The 20,041-nt window shown below is 38.3% G+C and overlaps 2 protein-coding genes across 3 annotated transcripts in view; both read left to right on the forward strand.

Moving 5' to 3' along the window:
• Positions 1-713: 713 nt before the first annotated feature.
• Positions 714-4,004, forward strand: LOC146624593 (uncharacterized). The gene is made up of 3 exons (XM_085364028.1): positions 714-1,043; positions 2,580-2,882; positions 3,115-4,004. Exons 1-3 carry the CDS (start codon positions 732-734, stop codon positions 3,742-3,744), a joined length of 1,245 nt encoding a protein of 414 aa, XP_085220154.1. The 5' UTR covers positions 714-731; the 3' UTR covers positions 3,745-4,004.
• Positions 4,005-4,520: 516 nt separating this feature from the next.
• ttc3 (tetratricopeptide repeat domain 3) overlaps positions 4,521-20,041 on the forward strand; it is a 31,420-nt gene continuing 15,899 nt past the window's right edge. Inside the window, exons 1-20 of one of the 2 annotated variants that reach the window (XM_085364679.1) lie at positions 4,521-5,061; positions 7,131-7,201; positions 7,296-7,332; positions 10,038-10,194; positions 10,283-10,364; positions 10,455-10,508; positions 10,745-10,877; positions 11,077-11,162; positions 13,016-13,110; positions 13,581-13,643; positions 14,819-14,873; positions 15,570-15,759; positions 15,943-15,967; positions 16,046-16,109; positions 16,836-16,860; positions 17,705-17,765; positions 17,918-18,005; positions 18,081-18,233; positions 19,629-19,709; positions 19,922-20,031. In XM_085364679.1, the coding sequence (XP_085220805.1) occupies positions 7,142-7,201; positions 7,296-7,332; positions 10,038-10,194; positions 10,283-10,364; positions 10,455-10,508; positions 10,745-10,877; positions 11,077-11,162; positions 13,016-13,110; positions 13,581-13,643; positions 14,819-14,873; positions 15,570-15,759; positions 15,943-15,967; positions 16,046-16,109; positions 16,836-16,860; positions 17,705-17,765; positions 17,918-18,005; positions 18,081-18,233; positions 19,629-19,709; positions 19,922-20,031 (1,619 nt within the window). In that variant the 5' untranslated portion in view covers positions 4,521-5,061; positions 7,131-7,141. The remainder of the gene's footprint in view (positions 5,062-7,130; positions 7,202-7,295; positions 7,333-10,037; positions 10,195-10,282; positions 10,365-10,454; positions 10,509-10,744; positions 10,878-11,076; positions 11,163-13,015; positions 13,111-13,580; positions 13,644-14,818; positions 14,874-15,569; positions 15,760-15,942; positions 15,968-16,045; positions 16,110-16,835; positions 16,861-17,704; positions 17,766-17,917; positions 18,006-18,080; positions 18,234-19,628; positions 19,710-19,921; positions 20,032-20,041) is intronic. The other variant, XM_085364680.1, reaches the window with a different exon arrangement.

Raw genomic sequence — 20,041 nt, forward strand, 5'->3', positions numbered from 1 at the left:
ATGTTAAGAAATGAGATACAGTATACTGTGTGTATGTAGATAAAAGAGAAACAGCTCAAGCAGAACATTATATACAGAAAAATCACATTTAAAGTAACTTATTCTTTTTATACTGAATTTATACCTCAGCTCTTCAAAAGACACAAAAACCTCAGAGTTTTGATCATACAAATCTTAGATACAAACCATGAGAGGTATGGACTCCTTGCTTCTCTCCTTTTTGCCCCAGCAATAAAATCTATGAAAGATTTTTGACTTCAGTGATTGACTGAACATGATGAGAGTGATCTGACTACTGAGGTGAACCAGACTCAAAATCTTCAAGGATGAAGGGAAGTGAAACCAACCCACTGTTATGCTTCTCTTTAAGGGTACAGAAACTGCTTTCTTTGTAGAAATAGTTTGATGCTAAAATGAGCACCAAACCACCTGCTTCTGCTGTTCCACTCCTACTTCTGCACATTTAGAGACAGGAAATTAAAAAGCACACAAGAGAGTCACTGTTTGACTCAAACAGCTTTGCACCAACATAAAAAAGCTTTTTGTGCAGCTACATGTATGTGTGTAAAAACCTTGTTTTATTTGAGCAAATGGTTCGCTCATTAGTGTTTTTGCTCATGAGTTCTTTTATAGGACTGGCCGTGCTGATAACATCCTTCGGACTGGGTCAAATAAACACACAGTGGGTTAGAAACACTGATAACACTGAGCACACACAGACAGATTCAGCCATGATCCTGACGGGCCGCAGTTTGTGTCTTCCTTCTCGAGCCACCGTCCAGGAGCTCTTCTCGGTGGCTCAGGATGCCAGTATCATCCCTGATATCTCCTTGGATCCTGTTCTCACCACCTTCCTGTCGCTGGATTCGTCAGCAGCGTTGCAGCATCAGTACAACTTCTTACAGCGGAGCATGAGCATGGAGCAGCAGAGCACGTTCAACCTCAACCTGACGGCGAAGCTGGGGGGCAGCAGGGTAACCTGTGGAGGAGTGGGGGTTGTTGCTCTAGCTCTGTCCATGCTTTTTGATCAGGTTGCTCAACAGGTATGTAAAACTGTTGCATTTTGTCTAATGTTAGTGTGAGATTATTTTTTATTATCATCACTTTCCCCCCTCTTTGCTGTGTCTGTGTTCCCACTTTCACTTTACATCCTGTTTTAGTTTGAAGGTCCAATCTTCATGTGGTTTTGTTGCCTTTTTACTTCCTACACTACCCCCAATATTATACCTTTTACATCCTTCTGTCTCTTTGGTATATCATCCTTTCTCATTTCACTGTTTGTACAACTATAGAACCCTCCTTCCACCACAAAACTTTATTTTATTCATATATTTTTTTATGTCATACATAATTACAAATGTTGACTTCCTAAATGGAACTTCTGACTCGAAAACAAGAAAATGAAATGAAATTTTGAGGTATTAAGTCAAAATTTTAGGTTTTGTTTTTAGGATTATAGTTTAACATTTTCAGTTTTGTTTTGCCCACCATAAATAAATAAATACATAAAATGAAAAACATTTTATTTTGGGTTAGGACATCTTAGTTGGACAGTAGTGCAATATGTGACCATTGCACTTTAGAAATGGCTCATGATCAAAGTAGCTATTCATTTTACTTGAATTTCTTCCTTCCTAAAAACTGTCCCTACATCTAGTTTCTTACCTCTTACCCTGAGCACACAGGGGAAAAGGGGAAGCGCCAGTTGTTTTAAGAGATTTGATCAGGCAATCCCATGTCAGTAATAAAAATGAACCACTGGGCTGCTATCAGTGCTTGTAGGGTGGGTGCACAGCAGCCGGCCTGCAGCATGTTTAGTTATATCGAAAAAGAAAAAACAACTATATTGACCCATTGGGCAAATGGCCGGTATGCCCGATTAACAGTCCAGCCTGGCTTCAGCCACCCAGCCCATGACCCTAAAGTGCATAAGTGGAAGAAAATGGACCGCAGACTAAACAGGGAGTGAGCAGAGGACTAACCAACCTTATGTGCTTGATAGTGTAATTAGATTACTTACATGAGTTAGCTATAAATATACTGGCAGTGGTTTAATGGTCTTGCAGCAGGAAGGTTCTGTTCTAAAACCTGTGGCATCTCCAAAGGGACAAACATTCAAATTCTGGGGCTTACATCTACTTTTGGAGAGTATTTTTATTTCCCTCCTGCACCAGATGTCTCAATTCCTAAAAGATATCTTGAGGACGAAGGAGAGTGATTGTGGATAGAGTTGTATCCTCTATGGAAGCTCCTTTTCTAAGCATTTGGAGAATGTGTGTCACTCTTTGCTCAAATGATGACTGCCATGCAGATACTTTGGTGTCATTTCACTCTGTTAGAAACCTCTCTAAGCAAAATGGACTACTGGAACGTACCCAAGGAGTCACAAATTCATGAAATAAAAAAGCCTTGTGTTTTTTCCCATTTTCCCTCTTTCTGGCTCTCTGTGTTTGGAGTTATGAGGTGTCTTTCTTTAATGTCTGAAGTACTCTATTGACACAAATACTACCTCATTTTCTGTCCGTGTTTGGGCCAGCGTGACAGTTTGTGTTATAAACTGTGCTTCGTATTCCAAACAGGTCCGAGCACAAGGATCAACAGAGGGTCCCTCGTTAACTCAACCATCCCGGCTTAAGAGGATTTTTGGCATCAGCAGCTCATCGAGAATCGGCTGGATTATCCACAGCTTCCTCACCCTTATCCCAGGCATCGCCAACAACCAGGATCAGATGGCTGAGACCACAGAGCTCTACGATAACTGGCTGAAATTTGAGCTTCTCGACCATTATGATAGGATGACCACAAGGAAGAGAATGAGTTCAGCGTCGATGCAGCAGTGGCTGACAGGAGCTGCAATTCACCTGCACATGAGAATCCACCAGGTCAGAACAGATAGATGAAAACACGTCCAGCTCAGGTTATGATAGTATGTGTTTACTCTAGTGCATCGGTACGCCTCTACATTGTAAAATCTGCTTCGTATGTAGGTAAGTGTTTACATCCCATATTGTAGGTTCTTTCTCTCCCTTTAGATGATGGCACAAAACCAAAGCTACAGAGAGCTTTGAGTGGGAGGTATTGAGTTGATTTTAAAGCACTTTCCTCTTCCCACAGGCCCGTCTGCAGTCTGTGCCATTAGGATCAGTTGAATCAATGCGCATTTCTTATAAGACGGGGTTAGGTCACCTGGTTCGGGGCTATACAGCCTACCTACGCGCAAACATCCAGGAGACTCCAGCTCCTGGTCCACAAAAACCAAGAACCAATGCTGCCAACAGACCTAAACATGCTAACACATCTACTATAACCAATATGACATGCTCCAACAGCCTCCTTGTTAATGGTAGCCAGGTTGGTCCAAGTAATAAATCTGCCACACCCAGTTCAACTGCAGGAATTAACAGAGGCTGTAAAACTGATGAAGCAGGTGGAGACTTTGGATTTAATGTCCTAAATGGAAGCAATGACACCACGATGACAGGAGACACCCTCTACACTTCATCCAGATACAGCAGGACGGAGGATGGCAGCATGCTTGGACTGTTAGTCATCGAGCCCTCGAGAAACGTGAGTCACAGTGTGCAGCATCACCCCTGTGAGTCTCCAGCCATACAAGAAGCTCTGGTGACTCGAATAATCAACGTGCAGGACCTGGAGAGCAACAGAAATTTTTTCCTGTATGCTGACGGAGTTTTTCAGAGCCTGCTAAGGCAGAGGGATGACTTCGAACTGAGGACAAATTAGACAAAAACAAATATCTGATTAGTCAGCCACAAAAACTAACACAACATTGTTACAGCCAGAAAAGCACAATTGTGTTTCCTATTTTCTACCAGTGTATTAAACTGGGTCAGTTACCACATATATAAGACCCTTTCAATACAAATTTCGCATGAACAGTATGAAATTTTTCACATAATTTAGGAAACAAATGAAAGTGTTTTCTTCAAATCGTCATCAAATGTCAAATGTCATTTCAAATTTGAACAGACCCTAATAAAAAACCTCACATTTGGAAAAAAGAACTAGTGACAGTTCTTAAATGGTATTGATTATTTTTCACAATAATGCAAACACAAACTATGTAAAATACTTTGAACATAAAATTCATAAAATTCTTAATCATAAAAACTATGGAAATGCAATTTTAATTCAGCTCTATTGCTGGATTGAGTAAACATGACAAGTTGTACCACAAAAGCAAAACTATTAGATACTAGTAGATAGTGTAATCCAAAGAGAAGACAATAAAAAATATAGCACACATTGTAATAAATGAAACTGAGACTAACCTAAACAAAACGTAACATTGTATACGAGAAAATTAAACTGAAACTTAACATTTAATTAGAATTAAAACTGAACTTCAATGAGCAGTTTCCCACTGGAGACTACCTGAAATGAAACTGAACTAAAAACAAAACTTAACAATTAATAATAATAAACGCAAATAAAACTGAAAAAGATAGTGTGAAATTTCATTATCATTTACTGAGTTACTTTATTTTTAACGTAATTTGTTTACCTAAAAATATAAATTAATAACAGCGCGTACATCTGTGGAGGGGCATCACCACTCCAATTGTACAGTTGTAGTTCAGCTCCGGATGCAGCAGGAGGCGCTATTCAACAGTGAATAGTAGTGAACGCAGCTAAACGGGTAAAATGATTTTTCTCTCCTTCTAGACAAAAAAAGTGCACATTTTAGTTTAGTTTATGTAAGCATAGTATTCATAATATTATTATAATATCATGACCGGTTTTGCTTGTAAGACGCTATGATTCAGCTAATGCTAATTTCCCTAACAGGTATTTTATTACAAAAAATTATTTTTAAAATAATTATATTTAATTTCGTAAGCTCTTTCACCAAATCAGGAAAAAAACCAAACAAACCCTGAAATAACAAAAATGTTTGTTGCAGGAAATTTACGCAATTCATTCGCGGGATCCGCCTACTTTGACGCATGCGTGTGTTAACCGCGCCTTCATTTCCGTACACTAGCATGAACAGGAGCAACGAGGGTTACTGTGAAGCATCCATACAGCAGTTATCATAAGGTACGTGTTTGAATTTCTGCTGTTTGTTATTTGTCCATAATATTTTATTTCCCCCCCCAGTAAAAAAACAACACCCAGCTACACTACGAGGCTGGCTGAGGCTGATGCTGGGAGGTGTCGCGCTAAAACAAAGTAGGAGAAAAAGTGTCAAAACGTTGTTGTACAGTCATTAACGTATGCCACGTTGTTAGAAAGTATGTGTAAGCTAAAGCTAATGTTGCTTACACTTACTGCATTGTGTTATATTTCCGCTACCAGCCGTTTAACATGGCTCTGTAAGCCACTACGTAGGTTAGCTCATATGCTACAGTGCTAACATTGTTATTGGGGCAAATTCCTGTGAGATTAGGTTTCAACTAGTAGGACAGTCCTCCATCTTTTTTGTTTTAGGTCGGGGGACCATGAGCTTCAAGCATTTCTAGTAATAACTCAGACTGTACCTGGGGTTGCCTGCATATATATTGGGCATCACCTCATGATTTTCAGGTGTCTTACATGCCCGCTCTCTGCGTAATGGCCTTACTATGATGGAAGACTAGTTCACCACACCCGGTAACTGGATGTTCTGGAAACTGCAGTTTGGTTCTCAGTATATTCCCAAGTTGTGTAAAAAATGAATCCTTGAGAGGAGACTGCACGAGGAAGTCTGGTTCTGTTAGATAACACTGTCAATTGTATGTGTGGGTGTGGTGTTTAAAATCTTACTGAGCAAACAAAAGGGCAAACTCAGCCAGGGATGGCGACAGAGACAGTACAATATTGTCAAAAAGTCCGCTCATTCATTTCTATTTTGCTGGTAACCAGACTTTTATTTTTAGAGTTGTCTTGAGTAGTAGTTTTCCAGGTTTTTCTTTGGATTATTTTTTCACTCATATTCAGTCCAGTTCTTGTACCTGACCACAGTGATATTTGAGAAGTGAAATGAAGTTTATTGGATTTACAGAAAGTGTGCAATGATTGTTTAAACAATCAGGCAGGTGCATAAATTTGGGCACCACAAAAAAATTTATGAAATCAATATTTAGTAGAGCTGCCTTTTGCAGAAATTACAGCCTCTAAATGCTTCCTGTAGGTGAGAGTCTTGTGGTTGAAGGTATTTTGGACCATTCCTCTTTACAAAACATCTCTAGTACATTCAGGTTTGCTTCCCAGCATGGACAGCTCTCTTTAACTCACACCACAGATTTTCAATAAAATTCAGGTCTGGGGACTGAGATGGGCACTCCAGAGCGTTGTACTTGTTCCTCTGCATGAATGCCTAAGTGGATTTTAAGCAGTGTTTCGGGTTGTTGTCTTGTTGAAAGATCCAGCCCCGGCGCAGCTTTAGCTTTGTCACTGATTCCTGGATATTGGTCTCCAGAATCTGCTGATACTGAGGGGAATCCATGTGTCCCTCAACTTTGACAAGATTCCCAGTCCCTGCACCGGCCACACAGCCCCGCAGCATGATGGAACCACCAAAAACCAACCACCAAAAATTTGAGACAACTTAAGTAGTGGAATAAGAAGTGGCAAGCCTAAAAAATATATCTATAGCGGATGAAGAATATCTGAAAGTCTTGGAAAACATCTGATTGGCAACGGCTTTATTTTTTAGTATGACAATGATCCCAAACACACTGCCAGTGCTGTAAAAATATACCTGGATAGTTTTTCACTTTGTGGTTTTCTATCAGTCTGCCAGTTTGGCCTTCCCAGAGCCCGAACCACATTGAGACAGCGTGGGATTATTTTAACAGAGAACAGAACAAAAGGCAGCTGACATTCAGTGAGATTGCAGGTTATGGTGTGATAGATTTTATTTTTTTTAAGAGCTTTTTTTTTCACATAATATCTAAATAGTTTGAACATTTTATTGCAGAGAGGTGGAGCCAAGCTTCATTAAATTGAACTAGATTTTCTCTTGTATGGTCAGTTGTGTTGTAGTTTCACTGTAATATAGACAGAAGCTTCTGCTTGTTGATTTGCATTCACTGAAGTAAATTCAAATCATCGGCAGAAATGTATTTACATCTTTTTAGCATGTACTGTAAAATTGGCTTTGGTGGTTGATGTGAATGTTTTTACAGAGCTGAACAAAATGTCAGATTCAGACTCTGATTCTGATAGTGGTGTCTTGGGCAGCACCAGACCACCTTTGGTGAGTTAAAAATCTTTTAATAAAATGATTTACTTATTTTATTTTTCTTTCCTTTATGTCACTGATTAACATTTCCCCCCCTTTGGTCACTCAGAAAATGGAAGATATGGTCATCACCTTTCGTCCATCAGGTAAGAAGCTGCCCAAACAGTTATAAGGAATTAACCCTATAATACTAATGTTGAGTGATTTATTTTTTTTCACCCACATGATTTTCATTGTTTTTTCTTTTTGTGACAATGTACATGGGGAAATGAGTACTTTTTTTTTGTCAGGTATTGTTGTAATTTAATATACTTTTATGGGAAGTGTGTTTTATCAAGTAAATTATACGTAACATTAGAGGTAATGTTTCAGAACTGCAAATTGGTGTTCTAGAATTAACGTTACATACTGGGTCATCATAATAATCTGATAATAACTGTGTTCTTTCATGTCATATACCAGCGGTCCCCAACCTTTTTTGCGCCACGGACCGGTTTATGCCTGACAATATTTTCACGGACCGGCCTTTAAGATGTCGCGGATAAATACAACAAAATAAAACTAGTACAGGTACCGAAAAAAAAGAAGATTTATTCATAACACACGTGAAAAGACCAGGAAAACAGAGTTAACGATAAAAACGATAACAAAATCGTGGCTCAAGAGTTGGGAGTTCGCCTTGTAATTGGAAGGTTGCTGGTTCGAGCCCCGGCTCGGACAGTCTCGGTCGTTGTGTCCTTGGGCAAGACACTTCACCTACCGCCTACTGGTGTTGGCCAGAAGGACCGATGGCGCGATATGGCAGCCTCGCTTCTGTCAGTCTCCCCCAGGGCAGCTGTGGCTACAACTGTAGCTTGCCCCCACCAGTGTGTGAATGTGTGTGTGACTGGGTGGATGACTGGGTGTGTAAAGCACTTTGGGGTCCCTAGTGGGGACTAGTAAAAGCGCTATACAAATACAGGCCATTTACAAAATAACGCTGAAAACCGATAAAAACCCTGAAAACCATACATTTCACAACTGAGCCTCAACTCTCGCGGTCCGGTACAAAACGACTCACGGACCGGTACCGGTCCGAGGCCCGGGGGTTGGGGACCGCTGTCATATACAATCAGTAATTTATTACATTTAATGTTGAGCAACCCTTTTAAATGACACCTTATGCAATAACTCAAATGTATAATATCATTGCTAATGAATAAAGTTCATGTTTTTACTTGCGTAAGTAAAAACATGCAGTTACATTTTTTGACTCACTTGCATATTGCACTAATCTTAGAGCAAGGGTCACATCTTTGGTCTGCAGCTGCACATAGCCTCTTTGGTGTTAAAAGGGTGCTGTTTACTAAAGAGAGACTGTTAGTTTTGTCACTGAAAAGAATGAACACAGGTGATTTGACACTGACCCTTATATGCATTTGTAGGACTCTTCCTTTGATGAATTACTGTAGAATAAAGCAAATTCATCCCACCTGACCACCTCAGTTTTTCATAGAAAGATTTGGAGGCCTATAGAAACAATGTTTTCTCAGATAGAGGAGTGATGTGATATACCCGGAAATTATATACCCCGATGCAGCTGTTACAGTTTGCACCAGTTTATTTATCTAGGATAAGATAGGAGATGCTATCAGGACAGCTGTCTGGCTGATGTGGGTGGATGACTCAAACTGAGGGCGAGATGCCTCAACTTTGCATCATGTAGCTCCCCATTGAGTCCTCGCCCTGCATGTTTAAAACACTGCTGGTGTCGTAGTCTTCAATTCTGTCTTTAGATAGTAGAAAGCAGGATGAGCCTGTACCAAAACGATGGGAAAATTGGAGAGTACACAAAAGAAGAGAAACAGCTTTTGATCTGAAGCATACCACATTGTCTATCAAACATTATGGACACAATGTTATGTTTTGACCACATGTGACTGCCAGTGGAAATGAGTCACTAGTGTGTGCGATGATGTGACTACTGATAGAAGTAGCAGTACAGGGCTGTACTTTTAGGTCAGATTCAGAGAAATGCTGTAAAATTTATTGGAAGTGCTTCACAGTGCAAATGGCTAATGACCGAGAACATAGTGCAAAAGCAACCCAAGAGTCTCTCAAGGAAAATAAATTGGATATTCTATACTGACCAAGTCAGTCACCTGATCTCAGCTCAACAGAGGAGCTTTTCAGTTTCCGAAGCCACAGAGTGCCAGAAAACAATCTTCTTCAGGCAGTCACAGACTGCAAAGGAATTTTACACAAGTATTGAAAACAACACATATTCAGAAGTTTGTTCAAGTAATTTTGAGCCTGTGATAATCAGGTCCTGTATATAAAAAAGTAATGCAATACTTTTGTCACATCTTAATTGCTTGATCCACAGCGATGGTGCTCAGAGGCAAAATGACAAAGTTTTTGTCCAAAGATTTGTGGATCTGACTGTATAAAGCAGTGTCTCCAGTACAGATGTAACAATGAGAATGATAGAGGAAGCTTTAATAATATATTAAGTTCAATCACTGTAGTCCTATGTTGTGACCTAGACAATTACTGTAGATATATTTTGTTACATGTACTTTTCTGAGTTCTTTTTTTTTCTCACTTCTTTTGTAGAGTGAGTTTTAGTTTGGTTACAAACTTTGGTTACAAACTCCTCTTATATATGCATTAGTTGTGACTGGATTTAACAGTGAAGTAAGTATTTTTGTTGAGTTTAGTTGTTCAAAAACAGTAATAATCACTAAAAACATTTTTTAATGTTTTATTTCCCTCTTTTAAGAATAATAGAATAATCATCCTATAATGTGCCATCTTCTGTTTGCTGTTGCTTAACACCTTGCATTGTTTTCTCCATGTGTTTTTTTTCCAGAGGACATTTTTAATCGATGGTATGATATCCCTGTTGACAAAAAAAGAGAAGCAGTGCAGAGGATGAAAATTTGTTCCTTCTGGCTTCCCATTCTGCTGCAGCGTGATGAGTGCAGTACTGTTCGCTGGGCTATTGAAATAGGTCTAATCAGCGCAAAGTAAGCACAGTTATAATTACCTGCAGTTAATACCTCTTCATCATCAGTGTTTAAACTGTTAATAGAATGTGTAATGGTCTCTTTTCAGTGAAAACAACGATATAAATCTAAAGCACATAAGAAGAATAGAAATAGTAGAAACAATCTTCAGGGCCTTGGAGAGAGGATTTGTAAGTTAAATATGTCAGTCAGACACAGATAAGATAAGTCTGTAAGTCTCATTTTCTTTCTAACAGGTGCTTGTTTGTTCTCTCTCCCAGGTAAAAAGGAATGATTCAAAATATATTGTTCTACTTAGCAACAGGCTTAACTTGGTAAGTTTGGAAATGAAGAGCTCTAAAAAGTGACCAGTTTTTCATTTGATTTCTGACACGTGAATGTCAAAAGTCAGAGTTATTCACCAAAAATGTATTTTTGGTAGCAGGGTCTCACCTGATTACCTGTGTGTTTTCTGTTATTTTTGTTATTTTGTCCAAAATGGGTACAAATGTAATGCAGCTGTACAAACAGTGCTTATGTGTGATGGTGTGTTGACTTTGTTTGAAACCAGCGCAGTGCGGAGGTCTTGGATGATGCGTTTCGCTGGTTGCTGCGAACAGGAGAACCTGATATACAAAAGCAAATAACTGAGCTCAACTCTGGGCACACCTGCTTCACAGCTCTCCACTTCATCTTCACAGAGTGTAAGACACAGTATCTGCTTTTGAGTGCTCAGCTCTAGTAATTCCTGTGGGTATCTTTATGTGTTGAGTCTGTGATATTCATAGTTTTTTTTTTTTTTTTTTTTTTTTTTCCCTTTTCTAAACAGTGAACTGGTTTGTTGATAATTTTCTTTGACTTCGGTGGTGGTGTTTTAAAAGCTGAGACTTGTCTTTTGTTCAGATGCCAGGCTTATTCAGGATCTGGGAGGCAGCCAAGATAGGAGGATGAAGGAGCTGATGGCTCCACCGTTGGACTTTCATGTTGAGGTAAGAGCCACCACACTGTTTCTCATAGTCTTTTTTTTTTTTTCCCCCCCCCCCACTGGTGCCTGCTCAGCTCAACTGGACTCGCTTTTTAGGGTTTTTCATTAAGTGGTAGTACTTGGTACCAAATACTTTTAAGTACCTTCTTGCGCCGAAGTTCCAAGGAAGATGGCTCAATCTGGAAATGTGATGTCAACAGTCTGCAAGCCACTGTCTGGGCAATCAATAACGTCACTAAATGAGTCATGAGAGCTTTTGAAACCCGGCCATGAGAGACATGGCTGCACAAAAACCAACACCTTGGACCCAGAGTGTGACAAAAAGCCAGAAAGTGAGCAGTATTTATACCATCGATTCGACATCCTCCATTGCCACTTGTATCTCATTCAGATGACGTCGTGGGATTTTCGGTTGCGTTGCTATAATGACCAAGAACGAGTAGAGTTGAGCTGATTAGGTAGTAATGATAAATAGAATAGAATAGAATAGAATTCAACTTTATTGTCATTGCACATGCACAGGTACAGGGCAACGAAATGCAGTTTGCATCCATCCAGAAGTGCTTTAGTGATATAGATATATTACAATATATATTAGCAATAATATAGATATGTGAGTATATTACAGAAATGGGTCTATTATGGTATGTTATAATGTACACGGTATGAAGTATGTTGTGAATATTCTATAACTATAAGTATGTACAGGCTGTAGTGAGTACAAGCTATGTACAGGATATGAACAGGATATAAATATGAAAAACTATACAGAATATGAAATAAATAACTTTACAGAATCTGGGATATACAGCTATACAGAAATGGGAACTATGCAAGTTGTAAACAGTTGTAGGATTAAAAATTATCGAATGTACAGAATGATTATTTACACAGAGCTATACAGTAGTGCAGTTAAGAAAGGGGCTTCTGATACTTTGACAGTGTTTACCAGGAGAGGTGACAGGTTTGGAATATCAAGGATATTTTTTTGCAAACCAACAAAAGGAGAACCAAAGACCACAATGCAAAAAATGACTTGAAACCCAGATTAAAACCTATTGATGGTCAGACTATAAATTCCCAGGTCACTTCTACCCTCTCTCCCTGCCCCACTTCTTTTGGGCCTGTTTAGCTGCTGCTACTAAGCAGATTTCTGACGTTGTTAAATTTTTACAGTCATCAGTGAGTTGCTCTTTAAAAAATTTAGTGGTAGTAGTAATAGTTTAACAAGGTTTCTAACTCCATCTTTATGGTGTTTTGAAAAGTATCCGAGTGCTTCACAGTTTGAATAAAAGCTACACATTAAAGATAAGTATCCATCTTCAAACATGGACATAAAGGCACATAATTATTCCAAGTTTATAACTTTAAACACAATGAATGTTGATCATATTGTGGCATAGCAAGTAAAACATCAAATAATTTAGATTGGGGACAAAAATCAAAAAGCTTAAAAATAAGCTGACACTGAATTAAAGGTAATCTGAAACTGAAACTTGGTTAATATAGAAATGGATATCCATTACCTCTGACTGGGATTTAAACTTATGTCAAGCTAACAGTCAGCTAACAGAAAAGAAGCCTGGTTATGTCGAACTTATTTCATACAGGACACCAATGTGCTGCATGCGTGTCCTCACGTGACCTTGCTCAGCTACAAATCTTGCTTCATTAGTAGAGCCCAGCAGGCAGTCTACTTGTTGTAACATGCTTGAAAACAACCTCAGACGCTCAATAACTTTAAAGTGCTTCCTCAATGGATTTAATGCTGTTTAAAAAAAAAAAAAAAAAAATTTCCTTCCTGTGTTTGAATGCATTTCTCTACTGCCAGTGGAAATAAATATATTCCTCCCCCAGAAAAGTGAAGAGATGAAGAAGAAAGGAAACGAGCACTTTGAGAAACAGCACTATGAAGAAGCGGTGAAGTATTATTCTAAAGCCATCGAATATTAGTAAGTAATACTTCTCTGACATTACATTTTAGTGCCATGCCTTTACCTTATGACAACTGTGATACACTGCAGCACCATCATAGTGAGATGGATAAGGTGTCGGTCACATATGCCAAGAGACTGTTCAGTAACCACCGGCTTCTAGGGAAAAATGTATATTCACCTTGACTGGTTGGTGAATGGTTGCTGGCTGTTGACACCAATTTTTACCTTGTGACCTCCAGTAGCCACTGTCCAACCAGTGTGGGAATGCACCCCCCCGGCAACCACTGGTTGCCAGGGTGTTGTTGGCCGGCCATTAAGCCCATGTGACTGTGGCTGTACATTTCTTAATACAGCCTAAATATGTTGCTTGTCACTGAGTGTATTTAATCCATGGAAATATGTCAAAAAACATGTTCTACATATCTGTCCACTAAAAAGAAAAGTTGTGCCTTTTGTAGTTGAAATTAATTTATTTCTCTTCCCAGCCCTGACAATCACAAACTTTATGGAAACCGAGCCCTATCCTTTATCAGGTGTAAGAAATATCAGTAAGTACCACTCATTCTGGAGCACTTGCCACAGTTCTGTTTGATAAAAAGCAGAAAAAGCAATGCTTAATAAATTGATTATACCACCACCCAATGTAAGGTTGTAAATTTTAACTCACAGCTGCCCTAAATTAACAGCATTGGGAATTTTTATATTTCTGTAGTAGTTAATCAATAAGTGTGCGCAGTCTCATTAGTCAAAATCTTATTATTAATGCTAAAACATAATTTTTGTTAATCGTTTTTTTAAATTTTCTGTTTTACAAAACAGCTGAGAGGATATTAAAACACTTTTTTTTCCTTTTTTTTTTTTTTTTTTCTTAATTGTTCACTTACATCCCTGAACAGAAAAATAATTTCAGTGGTTGAATGTTTTGCTTGATTAATTTCTGACTCCTCAGAGATATCCAGCGCTCCGGCTCAAATTTGGGTATAAAAATATGAATTTGGTTCATTTCTAATATATTTTGTGCTCTTATTTTTATGGTGAGTGGCCTAATAGGTTTGTTAAGCACTGTACGTTTCCTGTTGATCTTTGTGTCTTTGTGTACTTTCTAGCCTACTTGGCACCCTATTTAATTAATCTTGAGCTAAAGTCAATATTTAACTGAAACTGGCCTTTTTAAAAAGCTGTTAGGCTGACAGATGTTTTAATACCAACTTTCTTTGTGTAGGAAGTCACTTTTGTCTTCAACCAAGACAGAAGTGACCTAAACCAAAGAATAAGTGGACTTTCTATTTATTCTCAGCGAATAAAAAAACAGACATGTTCTAAAAGGTTTGCCATCCATCTAGTTCAAATACACATGAGGACATTATTACCCTTATCTGATTATCCAAAAAGTATTGGAAGCACTTACGCATAACAACCACACGCAGAAACACATTCATCAGATTTTTTAAAAACAAGTTGTTGTATGTAAAACCAGCGTTGCTGGAGCTTTAACCTCTCCACATTTGATCCTCTTCTCTGTGTACCTGGATAAGTTGAAGTTGTGCCCGAAACTTACTGAAAACAACTTGTCATAAATGCTTTCACTTTGCACCTGTGATTGTTGTAAAACTACGCCACACCCATTCTGAGGCGTGTTTTTACTGCAGATTGTTTTTGCGAAGCAGAGCAAGTCACAAGCTCGTGGATCTTTCGATCCAAACTTTTTATTTTTACTTTTCAGAAAAGCGGTTGGCGATGGAAAACGTGCCACTCTGATTAAACCTGTGTGGGCAAAGGTATTTGTCTTAATTATAATCTTTGTTTGTAATGTTCTGAGTTCATATTCAGTAAAATAAATTTCTGCTCCACTGTTGCTTTCATTTCTGTTGAGTTTCTGTTATTAGAGTAGACTGAAGTCTGTGTCACAACAGATTTTGATTACTTTTCTTTGGATTAGTTTTGTTTTTGCAAGTTGCACCGTGACCAGATGCCTTTAGTAGTCATCAACAAGTGCATAGCATAATTCTGGCTGGGTATTTAACCACCTCTCTTGGTAGAGTTCATTTAGATTGGTTGGTTTCCTGGCACAGTACCGGCTTTTAAGAATAGTCCAAACATTTTCAATGGAGATGAGGTTGAGGCTTTGGGAAGGCCATTCCCAGAAGCTTAATGTTAGCCTGCTTTATCCATTCCAAAACATTGTCCTGCTGGAACACCCAGCTGTGTCCAAGTTTCAAACATCTAGCTGCTGATTTGAGGTAAAGTGGAAGAATTTGGAAGTAGTCATCCGTCTTCATTATTCCATCCACTTTGTGCAATGTACCAGCAAAACAGCCCTAGAGCATTATACTGCCACCCACCATGCTTGTAACTTTGTGTTTGGCTTTAGTGTACAGTACCTTATCTGAACAGCAACACTGAGCATTATTATGTGAACTGTGTGAGCAAACAGCTGCTGTGATGAAGAAATCCTCTTTCTTGTTTTTGTACAGGGTCACTACCGTTACTGTGAGGCCTTGTTCTCCTTGGGACACTATGAAATGGCAATAAAAGCAAATAAGTTGGCCCAGATGCTCTGTAAAGATGACCACGAGGGAGTCAAAGATCTGGAAACGCAGTTCTGCAAATACACAACGACACATCCAATGGCTCATCCAGGCCCACCTCGAGGATATGTCTCAGGTAAACTTAAAAACCCTGTCTTCTTACAGTGGCTAATGGCAAAGGGTTATTTCTTTTTTTGTTTTGTTGTTGAATGTTTCCACTTTTTACCTTCCAATTAAGATCCTGTTATTGGTTTTAGTGAAAAAATAATCTGTCATATCCCTCCAAATTCAAACTGATATTTCTGTTCTCTGATTTCAGCTGGACCACTAGAGCAAGGTCAAAGGTATGTATGTGCTTTGTGCATTTGGTAATAACCGCTAGTAAAATTCTTATTTCATGCAGTTTTATTTTTTCTTCACAGTTTAAGACTCGGCCTCGTGACACCATCTCATAAGAGTCATCCAGCTGCCAGCACGTCCCCAAAGGTTTGTAACGCATCATTTGAGGTTGTCAGTAAAGCAGAATAATAAATTAGTTTGTTAGGTAAGGATAAGATTTTTAAGTATTTTTGTCGAAATATTAAGTGAATTAAATCTTTAATAGAGTGGTTTAATTGATAAACGATTAATAGTAATTCTGATAATCCAGTTTTCAATCAAAAATGCTGAACAAAACCTTAATTCAGGTTCTTTTTTGTATTTTGTAATCAAACTTTAGTTTTCAGTCTGTTTGTCTAAGATAAAAGGGGAAATGTCAAAATATTGATATTTTAATACAGAAGAGCTTATATGTGAAAGAAAAATGGAAGTGGCAAGAAAGAAAATGAGTAACAGTATTTGTAATGTTTATTTGTTTTTTTTCTTTCAATTAAGTTTTTGTTTTAAGCGTTTACATTTAAGTTGACTTTGATTTCGGTTTTTGTTTCAGTTTCTTATTTCAGTGTTCTGTTTCTTTCCTTTTTTTTTTTATTCTACGATTGATTATTAATTCCTTTTTATGCATATTTGTAAATGTATATGTATTGATAACTATGGTCTCATGATCTTCAGCTATAGATGTTCTTTGGTATCGATTTAAATTTTAATGGTGGTGGTTTTAAAAGAACATTCAGATGATGAAAATTTGCAGCTTTAGTTTTGTCACATTTTAAAAGTATGACTCATGTTTTGTTGCTTAATTTTAGAGTTGATATTTTATTTGTGTGTTAACAGGTAGTAAACATGGACAAGCAAACAAGTGAGTGTGTTTTCATCCGTTTGGTTTTTATCTTTCATCATATAGTTGCACTTTCCAGTATGGAAAACTAACCCTTTGAGGCTCTGAGGCTTATTTTGAAGTTTATTGCTAAATTGCCACATGACATGAATATGTATGATGACCATGAAGTGATACAAATTTAGGCTTATTTGCAGTTGATGACATGAATAGAATCAAATTTGAGTTGCTGTGAATTCAGATATTTGTTGTTCAAATCAGTGAAACCCATCAGCTGTGATTCTGACAGACTGTTGATTAACTCCTGACAGCACTCACAATCAGAAATTGAGGCCTTTTTGATGGTGTTCGAGGGCAGCTGGCTCAACTTGGCTTTAAAAAAAAACTTGGAGAAAAGTGAAGAAAGTTACAGGACCGTTTGGTCACTTTTATAAATGTTTTGATATCTGGAATATAGTTATATCTCTTCTTGTTGCTGTTACTCAGCTGCTCAAACATAACTGCATTCACATGAGTAAATCAAGGTGAAACTTTGCTTCCTCTTAGGAGGATCAGAAATCAGATTAGGCTTTACTTGAGTAACAATTGAATATATTCCTTATTTAACATAAACTGGGCCTTGCTGCAGCCACTCGGTCCATATTCTGGCTGAAACAAACTTGTTGACTCCCTTTCTGTCCCTGTCAGTTTAAAGCAGTCTGAGGCACTGAGCTCTGGGACTCAGAGATTACCTGTATAAACACTGATGGCCTTAGTTAGAATTTTGTATGTTTAATATGAACTTTGTAAGAGTTTGTGTGTGTAAGATAGGAAATTTGGAAAAAGCAGAAAAGGTCCACTTTAAAGTCTGATATTCTCTCCCAAGGAAAAACTGAAAGGACTCCACAGAAGAACAGCAACAGTAAAGACCTTAAACCATCTAAAAGGTTGGTGAAAACACTACTATTAATAACCCATAAAAACTGTCTCACTTTTCTACCACAACCTTTGGCTCCATTGGACAGTACTGTCAAGCACAGAAAAACAACTTCAGCAGGGGAAATGTTTAAGCATAATTTAAAACTTTTGTGTTCTGAAGCGAGCCGCTTTCAAAGAGTGAAAAGGGAGAGTCCAACGCCACAGCAAAGAAGAAATCAAAGAGCAAAACTAGTCATCCTGGAAAACAGGTAAGTTTCTCACATTTAGCACTGCTTCAAAGTCATCAGCAGTACCGTTACATAAAGTGGCCATCCTCTGTTCAGAGCCAGGTAGTGGTTGACGGTAAAGCCGACAGATTGAAAGAGTTCAGATCTCTGGTGGAAGATGCTCACACTGCAATGGCTGACCTCCGTACCCGCAACGCAGAGCAGGCCTTCAGCAGGGCGCTGACCTTACTGGAAACTGTAACAACCAAGGTAATATTAGTTCTTACTGTGGCTAAACTAAAGTATGCTAAAGGCTAAAGTATGAATCCCAATGAACTCCAAATACAAAAAAATGTGTCAATAGTTTTAGTTTGTCTGCAGATTTGCAGTGTTGTGTACAAATTTTCGTTTTTTCCACATTTCTCACACTATCATCATCATCATCATCATCATCATCATCATCATCATCATCATCATCGTTTATTTGTATAGCACTTTACGAACACACCAGGCAGACCAAAGTGCTGAACAACACAGATCAAAACAACCAAATTAAAAATACCATACAATCATTACATACAATAAAATAAATAAGAAGGTGTCAGTTTCCTACAGAGTTAAAAGCCAGGGAATAAAAATAGGTTTTCAATCTGGACTTAAAGACCTTCACTGATGACGCTTGTCTAATTTGGAGGGGAAGGTTATTCCAGAGCATCGGAGCCGCAATTGAAAAGGCACGGTCTCCTCTGCATTTCAGCCGCGACTTAGGGACCGACAGCAGCAGCTGCTCAGCTGAACGGAGCGAGCGAGGAGGAACATGTGGCTTCAGCAAATCAGATAAATAGACAGGAGCCAGACCATTTAAAGATTTAAAAACCAATAAAAGGACTTTAAAACGAATCCTAAATTCAATGGGAAGCCAATGCAAGGAAGCCAGAACCGGAGCGATGTGATCGAATTTCCTACTACCGGTTAAAAATCGCACCGCCGCATTTTGCACTAACTGCAGGCGTGACTACACTGATCCTTTCTAGAGATGATGACATAACACTGAAACGAAACTTAACTGGATTATTTGTCTTTATGTACATAGCACTCTTCATACGCACATACAGACCAAAGTCCGTCAAAGTGCAAGATTTTAAAAAAGAAAAAAAGGATGGCAGTAAATAAAATCTTGCAGAAAACTTTGAGAAATATTTTTGTCTTTGTAAAAGTCAGAAAAATTAAAAGGCCTAAGATGTAAATTGAGGATAATAAATGTTTTTTATCTTTTTTTTTTTTTTTTTTTTTTAAATTGGGATTAAAAATGAAAAGTTTCTGTTTGAAATTAGGTCGAGGTTCTTAGATTTTGCCCCAGTGAGTTGTTCACTGTGGTTAATTGCTGATTTAGAGCAGGGAGCCTATTCTGGCGAGTCACTTCCTTCCTCTTCTACCATGCTTCCTCTCACTTTTCATTATAAACAATTTAAGAAGAAGAAAAACCCAATAGGAACCTGTGAGATTATTCAACTCTTCTCGTGAGGAAGAAACTAAGTTTCTGCTCCCCTAAGCTGTACAAACAATTACTTTTGAAGCACTAAGTAAAGGTTTTAATCTTAATCCTTTTAGGTGATTTACAGTTTCAACAGAATGATTAATGTCCTTTCTTCTCCTTCTTCTCAGGAACTTGGACTTTCAACAATAGATGAGCTGTTGTTACTGTTTGGCCATGCGTCAGCCCTGATACAGATCGGCCGGCCGGAGGTAAGTTTTAAGCAAAGTGGTCAAATTTTATTTTTTGTCAGAAGCACAACTCTGCACCAGGGACTACAGCTAAGTCACCGTACATCCTTGTTGCAAAAAGAAGTCCTGATTGATAGATAAAGCAGTTAAGGCAGGAAATATTTTCAGTAGCAAAGTGGAACAAGGTGGACTTTGTTGCATTCACTTCATATGTGGTTGTCGTTCATATGTAGGAACTGACAGGAGCAGAAAAACTGCTGGAGAAGATCAAATCATACGACGAGAGGACGTTTCAGTGTCTAGTTTACTACGCCTTTGGCAAGCTATATCTCAGGGAGAACAGGTACACAACT

The sequence above is a fragment of the Diplotaxodon limnothrissa genome, linkage group LG10 (genome assembly GCF_057381915.1).
Source record: "Diplotaxodon limnothrissa isolate DT_005_m linkage group LG10, D_limnothrissa_male_GT1.1, whole genome shotgun sequence".
Classification (NCBI taxonomy): domain Eukaryota; kingdom Metazoa; phylum Chordata; class Actinopteri; order Cichliformes; family Cichlidae; genus Diplotaxodon; species Diplotaxodon limnothrissa.